Source organism: Alligator sinensis, unplaced genomic scaffold (assembly GCF_000455745.1).
Source record: "Alligator sinensis unplaced genomic scaffold, ASM45574v1 scaffold74_2, whole genome shotgun sequence".
NCBI classification, from domain to species: Eukaryota; Metazoa; Chordata; order Crocodylia; family Alligatoridae; genus Alligator; species Alligator sinensis.
In genome coordinates, this window is record NW_005841931.1 from 1,810,089 (window position 1) to 1,832,284 (window position 22,196).

General features: G+C 42.7%; 1 protein-coding gene across 1 annotated transcript in view; it reads right to left on the reverse strand.

The window, feature by feature from the left end:
• Nucleotides 1-22,196, reverse strand: part of TBXAS1 (thromboxane A synthase 1) — a 390,857-nt gene that overhangs the window by 274,414 nt on the left and 94,247 nt on the right. The window contains exon 3 of the mRNA XM_025198922.1: nucleotides 9,490-9,583. Coding sequence (XP_025054707.1) covers nucleotides 9,490-9,583 — 94 coding nt within the window. The remainder of the gene's footprint in view (nucleotides 1-9,489; nucleotides 9,584-22,196) is intronic.

Sequence of the window (22,196 nt, forward strand, 5' to 3'; positions counted from 1 at the left end):
ATACTGTATTGGTGGCAGGTCTCCAGGAAGATGGGACTGAGCACAGCCCATTGACACTCCACCCACTGGACTTGTCCTGAGCACCGACGCTTAGACCTACCAGACCAAGGACTGAAAAGTGGACACTGGGGGATGAGTTCAGAGCAGCCACACAGGTAAAATTTCTTTTTTAGCATATTAGCAGACCAGAATGGGTGGGGCATGCTCCGTCTCACCCTCCCCAAGATCCACCGCCGATAGACAATCCTAGCATTTGCTCAGTGTTTGTGTAGACAGGTTTTCATGGAGGGTGAGGGGACAGGCATCTCGGATAGGCATCTCACTTGGCAGCATAAGTATGTCTCTGAACTGAGCACAAGTCAATAAGCTCAAAGTGGACAGCTGGGAGCAGCCAAGATATAGCTGCCTAAAAGAACAAAGTGAACTCAAATTAAACTAATCATATTGCCAACTAGGAAGCTTACTTGAATGTGTTAAGGAGCTGCATTTGGAAGGAACAGAACTGGAACACCCACAAGGCCTTACCAGTGTGAAGCTTACAAAGCATCTCCACAGACAGCTGCACACCAGGAACAGCATTCATCGTAGCCAGAGGTTGTCAAAGATCGCTTCCCTCAGATTTCTTCACTTAAGTGAACCATGAGGAACAAAACACTGGTCTCAGACTCTTGCTTGTGGCCCAATACTTCTCTTGCTATCTCATCCTCACTTCCTAATATCAGGGGATGTGAGAGCTGGAGGGGTGGTGGGGGGGAAAGCATGCAAATTCTACAAGGGGAAAAAAAAATATACACACAAATTTTGGGCTTAAAAAACTTTGCCAAATTTTTCACATGTATTCTTCAAAGGGGACATCTCCTAATATGGTGACATAAGCCTTAAGGATTTCCATTTGGTATGATCACCAGTGAATAGGGCATCTTTACACATGCTCCAGGGGTACAGGTAGTGGCTGCTTTAATCAGCACGGCTCTGAGAGCTGCTGTAATTAAGAAGTGCCCCTGATGTCTCGTGTATTCAGAATCCTGCGCTTCAAAATGGCAGCGGGGAGGCTTTCATTAAAGCTTGTTCAACGAGCTCCAGTTAAAGTGCCTCCACCACTGTTTTCAAGCATGGGGAGACTGAATACACGAGACACGGAGGCTGCTGGAGTGTGCTGATTGCCACGCTCCAGCAGACTCGATATTGAGTCTGCTCCAAAGAGCTGTAATTACAGCACATCAGAGCAGCATCCCCGCACACCTACAGGCACACACAGACCCACAGGAACAGTTGTTAGTACAAGATACCAAAGAGTACATAAGCATAAGAATTTAACGCGAATGATCTGAAAAGAATAAAGTCTCTATTCAAGCACAGAAATGATTTTTCCCTCTATTTCTTTTTTCTGACATCTATCCAGAGCATTATGCGACTCCCATAAATTTACTACACAGACGACAAAAAAACCTGAAATTCAGAATAATATTTTGAGTCAGCACTATATCACAAACAGACAGAAATTCCAACCCTCCATCTCCTATCAGCATCCTTTCATCCCAGTTTGAACAGACCAACTCTCTAAGCTAAAAGGTCTGCAACCGACAAGGGTACCACTAGATGCCAACAGGAAAGTAATTTCTTTTTAATCAATATCTATCCACTGTGAAGTGAACTGATACTGCTAAGCTTATTTCACTTATGGCACTACACCAGATCTAGATTTGAACCCAAAACCTAAGGATGAAAAGCTCTATATATCCCCTTACCAAACCTGTGAGGTAACTTGGTAAAATAAGCAGAAATAGATATTAAACTGTTTTACACCTCTTTCCACTTTGCATTAATAACATTAATGTTATTAACTACTACCGACCTACCCACCTCTAACCTCAACTGGGTTAATCCAGCCCACAGCCTTTAAAGGTTGCCAACTGCTGGGTTATAGCATACATTTGCATTCACATGACCAAAGTTAAGGTCAAGGAAGAAATGGCAAAGGAAACAAGCAAGAATGACGGTTAGAGGAAAGAATAATTTTAGCAAGTGCCAGAGCAACAGGTAAAAAGTAGACTAAAGGTTACTCAGATCACATTTAGCAATGTTATGCTAGCTGAATCCAGTTTTAAACAAGGGATAGCTTAAATAGGGAATGAAAACAGGCACATGGAAGAATAGAAGAGAACCTTTTGCTCGCTTTTTAGTAAGCTTTCAATAGTTAGCACAGCAACAGAGTATTACAATCCGATTCTCCTCAAAATTTCTGCTCCTCGGCCTTGAACTCTGGTTCTTGCTGAATTGTCCAGCTGCAGGTGTATCCAGTTAGCACTTTTCAAAAACTAAATTTTTGAAACCTAGGTGAGAAATCTTCCTCTTCCCATCCCCTCCCCCAGCAGGCTGGCCACCTGTTAGAGGCTTCTCTATAAAGTTACAGAAAATTTAAGATGCGTTTCTTTTAAATATTAATAAAGGTTGATATTTCTTTGGATTAATCCACATTTTATAAATTCTAATCATTTGTTTGATATGCCTTACCTGTACTGTTTAGTCATTTACGTCTTCTTTGTATTTCATTATTAAGTTTGCTGTGAACATTTACCTACCTTTATGTTTGCGAGTATTTAATTTTAGCAGGACTGGCCCTTGAACCTTTCTTGGTTCGCAGAATACCTCCAGGGGCCAACACTCCTTTGGAAAACCAGAGTGCAAACTCAGATTTAAGGCCACAAGCGACCATTAGAAGAATGGGTCACAAGCGACACAGATCGCGCACAGTGCAAAATTAACAAACAAACAATTTATGCAGTAAAGCTGGACTGCAATGGTGCAGACAGTGCCAGTCAGAACTGTAGGCATGGTGCAGAAGAGGCACAAAGACCTCCTGCTTGCACTAAATGTAGTTTCTACATCCCTAGTAGTTTACCCTCAGGTTAGTGCTAGCAGTTCCTTAGATTCTGCAGCTGTTAGATTGCATAAAACCACATTTGAAATTAAGCCTTTCAGACCAAAATCAGAACTACATTTATTGGCTCATGCACAAGGGAGGCAGCATCAAGTGAAAAATCAACACAAAGGAGGTTTATGTACTTGAGGGAAGGGGGGGCAGGGACAGAATATCAGAAATCACAGCATCATATAGTTTTGGGCACACGGCCTATACAGCACAGTGCACTGTGCAGGGGGTAGCTAGATATCTATACTGCATGTATGTTTGTGCTTCACTGGATATGGATATCATGGGCAAGCCTCTAATACAAGGAGAATTTTCCCAGAACACGAGAGGCAAAGGGACTGAGAGAGGGGCCCATCCACTAACATGAGAGAAACCATCTACTATCATTTTTACAGGATATAGTATCTGCACTGTGTGCACAAGATCAAGTGAGCTTGAAAAAAGAGAGGTTTGTTGATCATAACATGGCCTTCTTTTCCAGTTCTATTCAAGTATCAATCAAGTGGCATGTAAATGCACTCCCCATCCCATTCCCCTCTTGTGTATTTGTGCAAACAACCACAAAACCATATGCAGACTTCTACTGTCAGCACAAGCCATATTATTCTTGTCATTAACGCAGGTCCATAGGCTAGCTGAGAGCTCCTCTTCTTTCCTCCTCCCCACTTCTCCCCCTCATTCTTCTCCCCATTTGTCTCTCTTAAACCTTGTTTAGGTTTACATGCTGTGTCATTAAATTCCAGAACAGTAATTGCTGCAGCGTCTCTCTCCAAACACTGATGTGCTCCTTGTGAGCTCAGAAATTAGACAGAGGTTAATTTCATTACAGCAAGGGCCCCACATTTTGTTTTTCTTTACTTGCATATCAAAGGATGCTTTTGGCTGACATGTAGTGGAAAATAGATCACGGTTGCTCTCCCTTCTCCCACCCCACCCCTCCCCAATCAGGCATAAAACAGCTTAGCCCAGCCAGATCCCGGACTTGAACAGACAAAGCATCCATACAGTCTCCATTTTCCATTCAGCAGAAGTGGGCCACTTAGAAGAAGCCCAGGAACTACAAGTAGGCCAGACAGGAATAAACAGAACAAACAAAGGCCATCCTGTCCACGCTGAGGGGCTAAAAGAGTGATGTCCTTCATTAAAATGCAAGGCAGGGAAGCAGCACACAACCAGTCACATGCATTGTTGGAGCCTGGTAAGAGTAATGGGAGAAAAGCTAGCATCTAATCATGCCAATATATGGACACCTAGCAGATTTCCCAAGCAGCGTACAAGTTACAATTGGCTACAGAAATCCCGCCCACCAAAAAACAAGCCCCAAAACCATGGCATTTTCTCAGCTCAGCAAAGATCAACAGCAGGCTGAATAAGCACACAATGAACACAGGTAAAGCACCAGGTTACCAGAACTGCTAAAATGTCAGAGCTAATGACATTTAAAAGCAGCTTAATGGCTTTCTTAGAAAGGGTTGGGAAAGGAGGGGAGGCAATATGACATCCTAGTAGCAACAGGATGAGTGTTTGCCGTGGCTCTTTGGGGGAAGGGGAGTGTTGTGTGTGTTTGGTTTTTAACATACTTGCTCCATAATAAAATCATTATCCTGTGAATTAACAGAAGAGTTTGATTTTAAGACCAGACAGTCTGCAGCTCCTCCAAAGCAGTGCAGGAGGGAGTGTATGCACGCACATGTACTCACACACACAACACATATGCCTTGTGTAGCTTGTTACAGTGCTAGGAGGAAGAAAACCAAACAAAACCAGTCACTTTCCACAGATATCTAAGAAAAATGCAGTATCAGTGAGGTATGGAAATGGGAAGAGAGGAACCAAAAGTCAAGTGTCTCTGGTGAAATATCCTTTCCGTCTGTTACAAATCTTCTGCTCAGTTATTGGGAAAATTAAAATGCTTTTACAGCGTAATCACTACAACTCTTGCATCAGATGTTACTCTCCACCCCTCCCCATTAACTGTTCTTATGTATTCAAAGAATTGGTTTTTAACTAATACCTTGGACTCTGAGATAATTTCCCAGTTACAGAGCTACAGTAATACAATCTTTTCCCATTTTTAAGGCTAGTTAATTAAGCTCAGTATGCTTTAAGTTTCAGGGTGCAATTCTCTATGTTGTCCTTAAGAAAGAAGTGGGAAGTTACAAATGATGAAGCAAGCCGTTTCCCCAAAAGTCTGCTCTTATTTTTTGGCTCTCTGTGAGGGCAAAGGTTTTTGTCCACTTGCCTTTTATTTCTCTTCACCCCAGGATTTCCCCATTTTACTGCCACCACCATCACTTTACTCCCCTTCCTCTCATATTTCTCAAATGTACAAATTGAAACAACTAGCATTCCAGGCAGTGGCTAGGGGTTGCACAAGCACTCCATTAACTTCATAAAAATAATTCCTTTGAACAGAGATTTTTTTTTTTAAGGTAAGATCATGGGAAAACATGATTTTAAAAAATTAAACTTGGAGATTCAGAATAAAAAAGCAGACCTTTAGACTAAATCCTGCTTGCACCACTCAGGTGGGTCACCCCAGTAGTGAGAAAGCAAAATTAGACCCAAGATTCTGCTCTTTTTTTTTTTTTTATAATGGAGTAACACTAGTATGTCTTTTACTTTGACCAAAGCTGGTTTGCAGCAGTCTAAAGGACAGGGCAATTAAACCTGTAACAGTTAAGTTACACAAGTATGCAGTATTACTCACTGACATGATGCTCTCATATCTTGCAGTACTTGATGCATTACTTAATGCATCAAGTCCTGAACTTATGTATTTCAATTTTCATTTTTAGAAACGTTTCCAGCCCCCATGGCTGCAAGAACACATTGAAAACATTAGCTGAGAATATCCTCTTCCCTGCCTTTGCCCCTCTCCCTCTTCCCCCTCACCCCCCAAAAAAAGAAAAATTACAAAGAATATCATGACTTCACAAGGGCCTGAATCATGATCTTTTGAATGTTTAGGGATGGCAAAAAACAATCAAGTGTACTGAGAAGGTTTCAAGTTTTAGAAAAGGCTTAAAAGAAAGGCTCATTCTATTATCATTTATGAAGCCCTACAACATGTTTGCACACAGGTAAAAGCAAAAAAAGTTTTTGTTATTATCTATAGAATACAATGTACCAGCATTTTCCAACTTCTTGCATCAGAGCTGCCCTAGAAACCTAACCAAACTGCTGCCTGAACAGAGCTATGCTGCTCATAACTACGTCCATAAAATCCGTCCCAGTTCCCAAAAGGCTGACATTTTGCCTTAGGTTCTGCCCTGCTAGAGAAGAAGGAGCTGTCCTCTTCTGAGGTCAGTAAAAGTACATGTGTACCTGAAAACACTTCCAATAGAAAACAGCCTGCAGTGAGAACAGTGTCTTCTTGTTACCAATGTGTTGCTATGGGCACTATTTCCAAGAAAACAATCAAAAGAACAGAACAGGAAAATATGGGACGGCATATCAGGGGAGAAAGACAAAGAAGGCGCCTGGACTAAACTGATCATGCCCACCAATGCTAGAACAAAGGATAAAATTTTCAATCGCCCCTAACTGTTCTGAAGCAATTTAATCTACGCAACTATGAACAGCAAACCAGGGGGATTTGTGCTCCTAAATCACTTGAGCATGTTTGAAAATGCCACCCAGCATTCTTTAAATACTGAGAAATGTGAACAAAACCCAGTGAACAGACACAAGTAATTAGATACTTTAAAAAGAGTCATCTGTAGCATTTTATTACTTTTTGTGTATTTATATTTAGTGACGATAAAAAAGCCTCAGCTAGTTTCAGAGCCCTGGTGACTGAACAGGCTACAGTATAACACACATAATGGCATCAGAAACTTCCCCACTGCACCCCTCAGTTATGTGGTGTAGTTCTATTTAGAAGGAACACTGTCTGGCTACGGACAGAAATTACACATAAACCAGTGCAAGTGATTGGAAACAAATTCAAGTCTGTAACACAACAGAAGTTCAGTGCACATAAACCACTTTCCAAATGGCCAAAACTGGTTTAAGATGAACCTGGATGGACGCAGTATCAGATTTAACTGATTTAGGCCATGATTTCTGAAATCACCCAAATGGTACAATCAGCACAGTGATATTGCTTTGTAGCTCCATTGACCAGACACAAAATCCAATGGACTGATGGGGAGGTGAACATAAAAGGATTCTGTCCCAGATTCCCTCCAGATTCAAGCTAACTCTCAGTCCCCCAGCCTCCCAGGATGCTTTGAATCTCCCCTGCAAACCTCCCCCATACAGGGTGAGTGGGCTACCCTTGGCTCACACTGTCTGCCAGCTATGGTTGCCAACCATCCAGGATTGCCCTGGAGTCTCCAGGAATTAGATATAAATCTCCAGGATACTGCCAAGAGTCACCCGGGAGATAAATGATAGGGCATTCATTAAAATAAATATTACATGTTGAATCCAATTTATACAGTAGTCCAGTGGGTTTTTAAAATGTAATAGTAATGTTCATTTACCTTCCTGATGTAAAGTCTATGCACTGTAATCCATAACTGATATACGCAAGCACACGGACATATTTGCATTTTGTGTCACAGGCACGTTGGCTTTCTGGAAACCCCCTTAATAAAAAACAGTTGGCAACTCTAGCTCCAGCCGATCATGGAGGCATGCTCTAGCCCCCAGCCTCCACCCGCTTCCAGCCTGAGCACTGCAGGCATGTGGTTGCATTTCCGGAATCAAAAGTGAATGTCTGTTTACTTGCTTATCAGTTTAATCTATGCAGCTTATACTAACCTGCAAAGATTGAACTGATCCAGCCTCAGGCTTTTTACTGTCTGAACTTAGCCTCTGGGGTTAGTTTCTAGCAGCATTTTTGCTGGAAGTGTTAGCAGGGGACTACATGTAGCAGAGCTTTGTTACCAAAAGCCATGAAATAAGTCGCTTCAGCTCTCCAAGGTAACTTCAAACCACAGCAGTAAAAGGTGGATAATTCTCTCTCATTACCTATTGCCACTATCCTACCCTCTTTAGGTGGTCCACTCCCTATACAAACCACCCTTATGTGATGTTCAAGTCACGATCTTTAAAAATCTCTTTTGGTGGAAATAGGGTTTCTTCACAGAATTTGAATTTCCCCCTTCATGTTCCAGTTTGTGCCCTTGAAAATCTGGCCTGGACAGAGGAGTTCTCAAATTCTTTTCAAAATGTGCTTCGGAAATCTCAGGCATGCACGGGAGAGATTTTGATTTAAGACTCCCCCTGGCTAAAAAATGGCAGCCTTACATGATAAGCACAAGTTGACAGCTTTTACTGAAATCAAACAGTTTAAAGACAAAGTGTTTCTTTTGTTTAAAACATGTTTTTAAATTTGAGTACGTGCATTCTCCTCTTCCTCCACCCCAAAAAAAAAAAAAAAAAAAAAAAAGACCAATTCAGCTGCACCTGTACACTTGCAAATTTGATTTATGACTATGGGCAGTTTCTACCCTCTTTGCTTTGATGCTTCTCCAATTCTATTGATTTATTCCTAGCATAGATAAGAATTTGGCCCTGACTGCATCACTGGGGTCATAAATACCACTCAGTTTTATTTATTTTTTAATAAATTTAAAATAAGTGAATCGAGTACAATCATAAATTAGAACAATGACAACATAGCATGATTATATCACCACTACATAAGTCACACTGGAGAGAATCACAGTTCAGGGTATAATGACGCTATTATATAGGAACCAGGTGACCTAAGACCCTCAAAGCAGATATCTAACATAACATGTAACATCAGACTCTGGTTAGTGACTGCTACAATTGGACAGGCTCAGACAAACACTGCAGCCTGGAAGCTTCAAACGGTCCCAGCTCTCATGTAGATTTGAAGTCGAACTTTACTACGGTCCTCCAGTTACTGCACTCCACATCGTACCCCCAGGCTGTACCCTCACTCACTATAGTAGGAGGAAGAGCAGGGAGCATCTTTGATTACTCTGCTGTGATCTGCATCTCCTCTGGAGGATTTATAACAACTGGCATGCTCTGATGAGAAAAGCTAACTACCTTACTTCATCCACCCCTCTGTAACTGAGGACACCTGGGGGCAAGTGAGTTAGTTTGTTATGCAGCCACTGGGAAAGTATTATTTAATGGTATATAACTTCAATTACTTGGAGCAGTCAATGTTACATGCTTGAACATAAATATGTTCAATCAGCAAAAAAAAAAAAAACAACAACCCCCCCGAAACCACTCAAAACAAACCAGTCAGGGCTAGTTAACGTAATCCGCTCTGTTCATGTAACTAGGCTTGTTCAACTAAGGGCATGAACTTTCTTGGAAAAGCTCAAGTAAATAGCTGCAGAAGCTTACACCCTTTTTTCCCCTTCTGGTTCATTTTGTCCTTCAATCAGTGCTTCAGAGGTGGCTGCTTATTATATTGTCTCATCACAAATGGTGAGTGTCACTTGTTTGTTCCACAGGAAGTTGTACAGAGCGCTGCTATCAGTAAATATAGGATCCCCTCCTCCTCCCCCCACACCTGTTTTCATCATTCTTGGAGAGATACCAATCAAAACTTTTCTTACCTGGCGAAAAAACAGCAAGTTTCCAATGAAAGGCAAAGGTGGAGGATGTCTGACCCCCACCCTCTTCAGCCTGGAGTAGGCAGAAATGGAGTACCTGGGAAAAGGGGGAAATACGGCAAGAAGTCAATTTTGTATCTCATTGTTACATAGTTTTCCAAAATAAATTAGATCAAACAGAATCCCTCGAATCAGAGTGGGAGGACATGCTTTCTGAAATGAGCCAAATGGCACAATCAGCACAGTGATATTGCTTTGTAGCTCCATTGACCAGACACACTTGCAAAATCCAGTGGACAGAGGGGGAGGTAAACATAAAAGGATCCTTCAGCACAGCAAATCCAGGTCTGGATTCTCCTTTAATACACCAGTGTAAACCCTTCCTTGTATTCAGGTGTAAATATAAGTGAGATCAAAATAGAAACTGCATTCTGACTGTGGTGGCATAAGGAGAGGGGCACAAGAAGGAAGGTCAGTTGTTGCATCCCTTCCCTTACTGCCATCTACCTAGCAAATCAGAGCAAGAACTCAAACTGGTTTCCATTGTGCCTGAGCCAAGATACTGTCAGTATCTTCAGTGTGATATGCCTACTGAGCCAGATGTGCTGATTAAGTCATTTCCCAGCTGTTAGTCAGAAAATTAAAACAAGATAAAATATAGAGCTGAAAACCAGCTGAAAAACTGCACATGTATCTAGTGCCAAATGATGCTACTGTGTATTACCAGGCACAACATTTGAAACCTTTCTGCCAAAATTAATTAAAAAAAAAAAGGAATACTGATTTTAAATTGGGGGGGGGGGGGGTGAGTGTGAACAATAATTATGTTTAGCCAAATAGCCGATCAAGATTTTGTCAAATAATATATCAGTCCAAGAACATGAAGCGATATATGCTGAAGTTAACAGAAAGACTCCCACTAACTCCAATAAGCTGTGCGCCCAGTGTGCTTGCACATGTGATGGGTGTTTAGTCCTTCAGGGTTGCATTCTATGCCCCCTAAACTAAAGCGGTGGGTTTTTAATTGAAACGGTGGGTTTTATTTTTCCGTTACTGTATACATGTTATTTTCCTGGCAGGCGCAGGTCCCTGCTGAAGACAGAAGCAGTGAGGGGCCCAATCCTTCTTTTTTTTGCCTCTCCCGTGGTTGGGAGGCAAGCTGTCGGCAGACTGAGTGGCTGCTGAGCTGCAAGGGGCCCTGGTCTTTCCCTCCGCTGTGGCTGCACCCCCCTGGGGCCACCCAGGCAGGCTGCTAACGGGCTAGGAGCTACCCCAGCTCAGAGGCGGCCAATCCAACTCTTCCCTGAGCCCACCTGAGCTTCTAGCACCCCATGATTTAGACTAGACATTAGGAAGAACTTCTTCACAGTTAGAGTGGCCAAGGTCTGGAATAGGCTCCCAAGGGAGGTGGTGCTCTCCCCTACCCTGGGGGTCTTCAAGAGGAGGTTAGATAAGCATCTAGCTGGGGTCATCTGAACCCAGCCCTCTTTCCTGCCTATGCAGGGGGTCGGACTCGATGATCTATTGAGGTCCCTTCCGACCCTAGCATCTATGAATCTATGCACCATCTCGACCACCTTCTCTGGGCTCCAGCGCACCCAGCTGCCCACCTGCCGCCTCCCCACACTTTCCCAGGGGCAAGCAGCCTGTTCCCGGCGGCCACAGGCACCTGCTGAAGGTAGCAACGGTGAGGGGTCCAATCCTTTTCTGGGGGGGGCAGAGCCTGCCTGAATCTCCCATGGCTAGAGGGCGAGCTGACAGATTAATGGTTGCAACGTTGTAAACCATAGGCGACATGTATGAGGGACAAGGGGGGGCCCTTACCAGCTGGGAAGTGGGGAGCGCCAACCAATGAACCCCCCCTCCCCCCCACCAAGAAGTGCTGGTGGCACTTCTGGTTTTGCTGGTGGCAGTTCCATGTTGGACAATCAGCAGCTGGGGGACTCTGCCCCCCCCCCCACCCCCAGTCGGCAATCAGCTGCTGGTGCTCCCCCGGAGCCAGGAAGCACCAGTTACCCATGTTGCAACCTAAACTACATTGGGATGTGGTTTAGTTTGTGATGATGCAAACTCATTTAAAACCCCCAAAACTTGTGTATGTGTGAAGTATAATGCCATTAAGCCACACAAAGGGAAATATACGTCACATGTACATGGTAACATCGTCACGTCTACAAGCGCCCCCAGTGTCCAGTTATCTGTATAACTGCCCATTGCAGAAGAGTCTATGGGTGTAGACAGACATGATGCTTAGAATGTTCTAAATACGCTTTACACCCTGAAAAAGCTATGATGCCCATGCCACTTAAGTCCAGCTTAAACTTCCTGGAACATTTCAAAAGCAGACAGGGAAAATCAAGTACTCTTTTAAGTATGAAAGGTTAAATATTTAAAAGTTTAAACAAGAAGTATATTTATACCAGTAACGCATTACCAGTTAACATTTAGGGTGGGGTGCAGTCCGACAGGAAAGGGAAGAAGCACAGTGCCTCAGGAACAGGAAAGCAGCAGGGCAGGCAGGAGGGAGAGGGAGGGGAGGAGAGGGGCAAGGGGTGATGCATACCCATAGCTAGTCTGCTCCCTCTCCTCCCAGTGAATTGGCAGCTGTATCATTTTTTAAGGATATTTACATCCCTAATTTTAAGCCAGTCTGCTTTGTTATGTGTTATGTGTAGACACAGCATTCTGTGCCTAGTGCCTGGTGTTTGAGATCAGTCCTCCAGATATCCCAAACTGCAACACTCTTTAACCCTCCCCCCCGCCAACACATGCCGTGCACGGACCTGCTCTGGACTGTAGCCAGGACTCTATGGTCCAAATCCACTCCCAGCTTATCCCCCTCCCCGACTAGTGAGGTGGGTGGGCACACCACAAGAACAGAAGCAGGAACTGTTTTTGAGTTCCTAGAACAGGTAAGAATCCCACCCCTTGCTCTTGGCACCTATTCCCTTCCCCTCCATCCTCAGCAGCACCTCCCCTCCATCCCCCACCCGCCACTTCTACTGTCCCCCAGCTAATTTGGGGGTAGGGAAGGGCTCCACAGCTTCTCCTGCCCTGCTCTAGCAGCAGCAATTGACACTTTCCTCTGCTCTGCCCAGTCAACTGGGAGGGGAGGACAGTGTCCCTGTTAGCTCAAGAGCAAGTGCATGGAGGGGAAACTTGCCTGCCACGACTGTCCCTGGCTGAAGCAGGGCAGAAATGGCTCTGGAGGCCTCCCCATTCCCCCCGCTACCCTGCCTGTCAGCTAGGATGGCCTCTTTCACCCCGCTACCCTGCCTGTCAGCTAGGATGGCAGCAGTGGCAGGCAGGGGAGGGAGGACTGGGAGGGGAGATATTCTTACCTGCATCAAGGACTGCTGCTCCCATGGCATGGTCCAAAAGGAGGCGTGTGACCATGCCACTGAACCCCCTCTAGATCTGCCCCTGCAAGGTGCTAAGGGGACTTTGTGCCCCACTACTTGTGGTTTCTGGAGGGGTGCATGCTCCAGAGCCCCCTGCAACACTACAACCCTTGCTTTGAAAACTTCACTATCTCCTTGACTTCTCCGATGGAGAACCTGCATTCTGATATGCCACACTCATTTGGGGTGAGGGGGAGGAGTGATGGGGCTGCCACAGGCTTGGGGGGACTCCCGTGTAGCTTGCCTTCCCCTTGCCTCAAATAAACGTAGCACCCCAAAGTGCAGCGTCTTTAGCAAGGAGATAAAAATCAGCAAAAGCGGCTTTCAAGACAGGGGTTGAAAAACTCTGGAGATCTTGGGAGGCCCCCAGAGCATGCAGAATGCACCCACCCCAAAACCATAAGCAGGGGGCCACATAGCCCCTCCGCACCTGGAAACCTATCCAGCCTCCTCCCCCTCCTCCCCCCCCCCCCCCCCCCGGCATGATAGTCTGGGCACTCTACTGCCCCCTGGTTCTGTTTCAGCAGTAGTGCAATCCCTAAAAGGTGAGTATTCTACTTTGAACCCTTCACAGTGTTATGTGTAGACACTTCTGTCCAGGGACAGTTGTGACCCAGTTCCAAATCAGTGACATTCTTGGAACAGGTCAAGCATTATGTCTCTCTGTACCCTAGAAGTCTGGACATTCTTATTCACTAGGTTCTGGGATCTCCCTACAGTCCAAATGAAAGGCGTTATGTGACACAGAGGCATTCTGCTTTAAACTGAAGACACAAGATTCATGCTTCCCTTTCTGCAAGAGGCAAGGAGAGTTGGACTTTGAAATTACTTGTGACAAGAAGACATTCTTTATACCTAATCTTCTAGCTATTTTTCCTTGAGCAAAGAACAGGATTCTGTGCACTGAAGCATTCAGTGCCTAGAAATCTAGAGTGGTAAATTAGGTCTCACATGACCAGCAAAACTAAAAGATACCGAAGTATCTAGTTGCATTTTCTGTTTTCCAAAGTGATTCCTTGTAATGTGCCAACTGCTAATTGGTTTTCCTCTGCAGAGATATTTTACAAAAATTATAATCACAATATATGTCTGATCATTTTTACATAGCAACACTATTTTTTTAGGTGACAGTATAACCACTGGGAGTGCAAACTCCCTGAATGGAAGCAAACTATCTTTGGTATATGCAAGAACACTATTTCAATGTGACAGGGTATTGTGGAGAAAGTCATATAAGTCAATATTTACTATATGCTTTATATTAAATTATTGACTTTGAGGATATTTAACTGTTTTAAAAATAAGATTTTTATGCCAACAGCCAATGCTCTTGGGGAGGGGGGAGGAACTGTTTTAACTTCAAGGCAAACAACCTACACAGTACCAGTATATTTTCATCCCCAAAAGAGAAAAAAAGGTGAAAAATTGTGTTGTATCCTATATCTGCCTACGGTGCGTTTTTCACCTGATGTCACAGCAAAAGCCTCACTTTCTATAGGCAAAGAGAAAAATGCAAATATTGTTCAGATTTGTCAATATAGTAATATTTTATCATTGATGTCTTTACTTTAAAAACATAACTAAAATCCTATTTATAATTCAGTCATCAGAACGTATCAGATTTTACAACTCTCAACTACCCAGCCCACAATTATGATTAATTTTCACTCAGTGCCAGCAAGATCACAGATCTTCCCATATTGCAAAAATGAAGCCCACTATCTACCTCTAGTAAGATGCTCAACAAATACGTAACAAGAAAAGACAGAGCTGATTAAAGACAAGCAGCTTTTCAAGTTTAGCACTGATCTCATAAGAAAAAAACTGAAAGCCTGAAGACCATTCGCCCCCTTGATAAACATCTCCTTACTGTCACCCCTTGAAGCCCGTGGCAGCTGCAAGTAACTCCTTGTTTTGCCAGGGATGCAGTTCTTATGCTCTTTATTCAAGTTATATTTAAAGTAGATTTTCAAAAAATATGAAAATGGGGTAATCAATGACGTGGCAGACAGAGCAGTACCAGTCAAACCAAACATGGAATCTGAGTGGAAGGAGATGTCATCTTTTGCTGCCTTTGTGCTGCAAACATTTTGTGGCAGTACAATGGCCAAGGAAACAGATGTCTATACCCCTTGTCATGCCACAAACACTCAAAACTTGTGGCCATGACAAAGGTGGGAATAGATTGTGCTGTGTTTGTATGTTTGTTTTACAGTGCAAGAGTGCAGGCAGCCTGGAGCTGCCCATGCTCTCCAGTCATGCCAGGGAGGCGTTTCAGGGCCTTGAAGGATCCAATCCTGCTTACCCTGGGAATTCCCTCACAGAATCATGCCCCTTAAGCCTCAGTAGCAGATGCCTGGCTTTGCCATCTTAAAGATGTGCCCTAAGGAATCATAGGGTGCATCTCAGTAAGCAGAAAAAGCCAAGGTTTCCCCTTTTAGAAACAAACCCCCAGGATTTCCTGGGGCCACATCTCTGTAAGAGGGAAAGCCAGGCAGGCACTTCCAGGGATTGGCAGGGCCTGAATCTGAACAGAAAGTCCTAAGGTGCACAGGACCAGGCCCCTCAAGCCTCAGGAGAACATGTCACCCGCTATCCTGCCTGACAGTGCTGCAAGACAATGGGTGATGTGCGTCTCACCCACTGAAGTGGATCATTTGTCAGCACATCCCAGGACAGTTGATCCATTTCATTTGGTGACACTTATTTCTAGCCTCAGGCAGAGCCAATGCACACCACCATAGGCACAAACCCTACCAGTTTTAATGCCCTTTAGCTATTTTTGCTCCCTTTCTACAGTCCTACAAGATAAAAGAAAGAACAGGTATGCAATTGTTTGCTGAAAGGCTGCACCATCAGGTGCACACAACAGTAGGCAGAATTATAGTTGCACAGGCAACCTTGACTGGCATTTCCTTCTTGACTTCACAATCTTAATATTATTTTAATATAGCTTTTTGCTATGCAATTTCCCAGGTTGATATTTAAAAGAAGGAAAGCAGAAATCCCATTAGGTAGAAATCCCTTAAGCATATTCCATACAATCAGTTATCAGCAATGTGTAAATCTGAGGCCTTCAGCTCCATTGCACAGACCTGTCTGCCTTTTTGTTCAGCAGTAACCCAGTAGGTCAGGGGCATCAGCCATGTGATGGGTACATAACAGCCACTTTGTCAGTGAGTTAGAGCATTTCCTTGAAATGTTATGAACCAAAATCCTGTACTTCCTGTTGCTAGCTTTGAGGGGGAAATGCATATTAGTGGTTAGAGCAGCAGTTACAGACACACCTAGCACAAATTCACTGCATTCATTCTGAGAAGTAGCATGATGAAGCAAGTAAGCTTTAGACCTGCCTATTAACAGTAGGAATTTGATTCCGAGCTCCAACTTGCCAACTTCTATCATTACATCTGTTAAAACTAATGCCTCTCTACCCCCAACCATACTATCACCTTTAAAATCAGTTTTCTCTATTCAGATATAATTGTTAAAATACCTTAATAATAATTGCATAGTTTAAAACAAGGGTGTCAAACTTATCAGGCCCAGCAGGCTGGAAAAGTGGCATGGGGTTGGTCCATGGGCTGGATGAGTGGCATAGGGCCTACCTGCAGGCCAGGTCAGCCCCACAAACTGGCCTTGTGTGCTGGATCCAGTGCACTAGGCTGGTCCAGCCTCATACACTATATGAAGCACACATTGGGTCTGTCCCCACACACTGTGTGAGGCATGCAACTGGGCTGGTCTAGTGCATAGTGTCAGAGTTGGTCCAGTGTTCACCACATGCAGCATGAGGGTCTAATCCAAGACCCACAGGCAACACAGCAGACTGGGTCTTTGGCATGCCTCGTTTAAAACAAAGGGACTAACGTTTTTGGCAGGCATGCCACAAATTAGCCCTGCACCCTCCTTGATAGGGGAAAGAAATCAGAGTAATTGACTAAAATGCTGCTCTGCTTTCTGCTCCCTGACCAATCTGCTGCTGTTTTTCCTTCTTACCCTGTCTCCCTGCCTGATCTGATGCTCTGCAAATCTCTCATGTGCCACAAACAGAGGCCACCCTTAGTCTAAAGTATGCCACTACAGGGCAGAGTTAAGGTTGCTTGAGCCCCTTACTAGTGCATTCCCATACCTTTTCATATTGGAAATGTTTAAAGTGTAATTTTCACTCACGGTTTGTAATGCTCAATTTGGGAATAATTACACATCTATAATCCTGTTTACTCCAAATACCAGGAACATGTATTCTTAGTTATAAACTCCATCTTAACCTAATTTGATATCTTGGAACATGCTATCCAGTCTGAGGTGTTAGAAGCAGCTGCATATGCATCCATTGTCAAGTAGTTTTACTTTATTACATTAAATGATGTTAATGGCATGTAAAGAAGGGATGAAGGAAAATCCACTGTACTCTGATTTTAAATTTATTTATTATCTTTGAGTGGGGCAGAGCTCCACATTTTCTATCACAGAAAAGCAAAGGTAATCTTTAGTTGCATTAAGAAAAGATCCTTTTGAGGAAAAAAGAAAAAAAAGTTATGAGAGTAATGCTACAAATGGGAAACCAAAAAAATATTAGTCGAATCATGCCAAATGCATTCCAATATTTACACACATGGGACTGAACAATGTGCTTTAAAATATTATATTCAATTCTTAACAAAGCAACTGACATCAAAAGGACCCTGAGACACAAGAATAATTACAAGATCAATAAACAATTTAATAATTCCTAGAAGACATTCAAATGACCTTTTAGAGCAAGAAGCTCCCATTGTATATTAAGCACAAATCTTAAGAGGTACTTCAATGTGCCAAGTCAAGTCTTGTAGGTTGGTAATGCTGATTTAAGTTATCTGATACATGAACTTCCTTGCACAGATCAGACTGCAGAAGAACAGTAAGAAGAACAAAAGAAACATACATAGCAAAGACACAGTTATACAAAAAATACATCATGGAAATAGTAATAGATAACAAGCAACAGAAGCAGAAATGACCCTACCGAACTCCAACCATTTGGGCACGAACAGATTAACGCTGTGTGATGATAATGTTATATTCTATCATTTATTGTAAAATAGTTCGTTTGACAAGAATCCACTTGAGAGTATCAGATCATTATGAATTCTAATATACTACCGAAATAATTCCAAAAACTCTTTCCTATGTAGAAAGCATGTCAGAGTAATATATTTAATAACATCTGAAAACCAGAAATAGGAATGGTTAGAGAGAAAATTTTGAAACACTTGACTCCACTGAAACCTGGAACTAGAACAGACTGTTATTACAAGACTGAGTGCAAAAACAGAAAAATATTTGTTAAAACAGGGATTCTCTCTGTTAAAGGAGAAATAATCGTCACTCATGTCACAGGCGATGTGGAGGGGGGGCACAGAGGGGCACGTGATAACAGATGGTTATCTAAACTACCTCCAGTGAAGAAGATTCTATGTTCTTCCTATTTAGTTTATTTCAGGGCTGCATTGCCTTTATACTTAGAACTCTTTAACGAACATGCAACTTCAAACCTTCTTTGCTGCAAATTAAGGTCATCTTTCTTCCCCTTTTTCCAGAAGCCATACAGAACAAAAGATCACCACCAACTTTCATACCAACTTTGTACATACTGGAAGTCTGTGTTCACATTCCCACCACCAGTGTCACATGCTTCCTAGAGAAATAAGTTCTTCAACCTTTTCCCAATTAAAAAAAAAATCATTATGTTGATTATGTTGTACTCTACACTGGAACCTCTCCAGTTCATCTTCATTGTTCTTGAAGTGCAGTGCTCAAAACTAGCCAAAATACTCCAGGTCAGGCTTCATCAATGTTATGACACACATGTAATGCATCTCTGCACAAAATGGACCTTTTTTTTTTTTTTTTGCAACACCATCGCATTGTGACATATATTCTATTACATTCAGTTTGTGATCCACTATAAACCTCAGGCCCTTTTCCTGTTGCCTAGTCAGATAGTTTGTATTTAATTTCTCCTTTCTACGTGTAGCATTTTGAACTTGCTTTTATTGAATTTCCTTTTGTTGATTTCAGACCATCTCCCCAATTTGTCACAATCACTTTGAATTCTGATCCTGTCCTCTGAAGTGCTTACAGCCTCTGTTTAGTAAAGCCCTAACAAAGTTGAGATAAATCACATTTACTGCTTCCCCTATATCCACTAGGACAGTTACCCTGTCAAAAAAGGAAATTATATTGCTTGGATATATCACCAATATCACCAATTAAATCACAGCCAATTAAGAGAAAAATCCTCATACACACCACCAACAGGCTTCAGCATGCTTTAGAGAGTAACCCTGTGACAGGGATGTGGTCTGTTTAGCAGGTCAATAGCAATAGCCCATCTCCATTCTCTAAGGGCAGTCGCCCACGCTGCAGACTCTTCAGAATGGACTATGACCTTTTGCTAATCAAATGCTAAAATTCCTATTCACGATAAAGCTAGAGCGTTTGCTCTATCCTCAGTGGTTTAAACATGATCAAGGTCAGGAGCAACCAAAAGCCATACGGAGCCTCTAGCTATTTGGTCTCCTCGTAAAATGATTTGTGACCCCTACCAGTTTCTAGAGGGGAGGTATCATTAGAGTATCTCATAGCAATTGAGACAAAGTCTTTCCATGCTTCAGCTCTAAGTGACATGTTCAAAGCCACACAGGATACCCGTGTCAGAGCTTGGAATTTAACTAAGTTATTTTAAGTCACAGTCCACAAAACTATACTTCCTCTGACTCTTTAAGATGTCCGTGTAGCATCTTTCATCAGTATGAAAGACTATTTCCATTTTTCAAAATAAAATTGATCCATTCTGGCATGCACATGTTATATAGCATGCATCAGAGCATATCACCTCATGGCTGTGAAGGTCTTAGCCAGGAAAGCTGAAGTTCCCATGAACAGAGGCTTTTTTAAAAACATGATTTTCAGTGACTAGGATAAAATTTCATAAAGTTTTTTTTACTATGTAATTATGTCTTAATTTTGTAATTAGACATCTTAATTGCATAATTAAAAGGACATGAAGTTTCAGCTTAATTAGACTCCCTAATTATTATGCAAGTTCATATCCTAGTGATGTAACTCCATTTGCAAATGCATGGCATGCATTTCTATATACATATCAACAATTTCTAACTATCAGTAAGAATGAATCTAGATTGCTCTGGATGTAGATATAGGTTTCAACGAGAGGCCTGTCTAGGGACCTAACCATTACTATTTTACACTGCCATAAAAAGTCTCAGTTCAATTCCTAGGCCAACAGTTCATTTTTCCTCGAGTACAGCAAGAGCAAGCCACGCTACTGAGGCAGCAATTTGAAGGTTCTGTATAATATTCCTCTGCAGTAGACTGCACAAACATCCATTTAAGGCCAGATTATTCCGATTAGGTAAGGGGCAGTGTTGAGGCGGTACGGTGCTATACTATGTTGGCTGGACCTCCAGGAGAAGCAAAATAGCTGCAAGAGGCACAACGCCCTCAGTGCAATCACTAGTTATTAAACTAAAGACAATGGCAACACCAACTGAACCTTAATTACATGACCGCCACCACAATACTCTATACATGCATCATAGAGTCAACTGAAACCTGAAATCAGTACTTGTGGCCTCTACAGGCTCCAGAACTGGAAAATCGCTCTGAAACTCATGTGCACTCAGCCCCCCACCACATTTATTCTTTTCCCCGATTTAAACTGATTTTTTTTCTTTTCTTCCTTTTATCCCGATTTCAACACGGTACTTATGTTTGGAAGATAAACCCCTGGAATATTTTTTTGAAAATAAAAACTGAAAATGCAGAACGCCAACTATTCCATATTAAAGAGAAACACATACACGCAAACTCTCCCCTCACCTTTGCCTTTGACCTTATTTCTACAGTGTACTGAACTGAACATCAATTCATACAGACAATGAAGGCACTGACTCTGGAGCAGGGGTGGGCAAAATGCAACCCGCGGGCCGGATGTGGCCTGCCAGGCTATTCTATCTGGCCTGTGGGGCCCCTAAAAAATTTAGAAAATTAATATTTATCTGCCCCGGCCTTCTTGTCATGTGGCCCTCAATGGCATGCCAAAACTCAGTAAGAGGCCCTCCACCCAAAATACTTGCCTGCCCCTGCCCTGGAGGATGATTCCATGAATTCATAGTTTCACAGTTGTTAGGGGCTGGAAGGGACCTTACAGATCATCAGGTCCAGCCCCGATTAACAGACGAGTGAACCAAGTACATTAATAGCATGGAAGGTTCTAGAGAGAACGTGGAGCAACACTTCACACGGGGCTCCTCCATCCAAAAATAACACCATCTGGTGGTTGGCTTTAAGGTCTGGGGAGAAAATTGAGAGAAGCTGCCCAACATAAAAATCAAGTTCTGATCGAGGGTGCTTTGGACTCTCCTCTCTGGACTTCTCCCATGGTGTGAGAGAAGGCTAACAAGGAAAGTCTTAAATCCTGAGAGCAACACAGCAGCCAAGAATACTGGGTCATGAGGAACAGCCTCAAAGAACAGTTCAGTTTGCCCATCCCTAGGATTCATGTGCACATGGAAAAGGAGTGGGAGACTAGAGAAGAGGGAAGAAAGCTTGCCAGAGGAGCCAAATTTAACCCAGCTCCCTTGTTTCCTACGCATAATATTCATGACTTAATGAGGTATCCCCTAGCTGAAGAGAGAGCCTATAAGAAGAAATAGCACTGCTGGCAGGATCCCTCAAACTTTCTCATGCTGCCTCCAGTAATTCCTCCAATGGAAAAGGGAAAAAATCAAGACAACATTTTGATCATCTTTTAATGTTACTCCACAACAAGGAACAAAGAGGAGGTGCCTACATCTTTCCTTTCACATGATCACTAAGGAGGACTACTAGCAATGGCAAGTTTGAAAACTACTGCCAAACACAATACTAGTTAAGAAGCTATTACACAAGGCTGAGGAAGATGAAAATTTGAGCTAGTTTGAGCCAAAGAATTACAGGAAATAAGCTTCAAGGTGATGTCAACATGAAATACAGTCAACCTCAAAAACAAATTAATTGGGTTCAAGTACTGGTCCAAGTCCCTCTACCAGGTTTTGTAATATTTTATAGTTAAATGCATTTGTTTTTAAAGATGTCTTCTTATTTCCTGTTGCTATGTAAGTAACTCACACAAGGAAGGAAAATGTCCTATACATGGGAAAGTGTGATAGCAAGTATGTGCAGTGCCAAACATACACAGGAAACAATTGAGAGAGAGTGTTTTTTTTACTTCTGCTTGCTGTAAGCAGACATTGGGGGGGG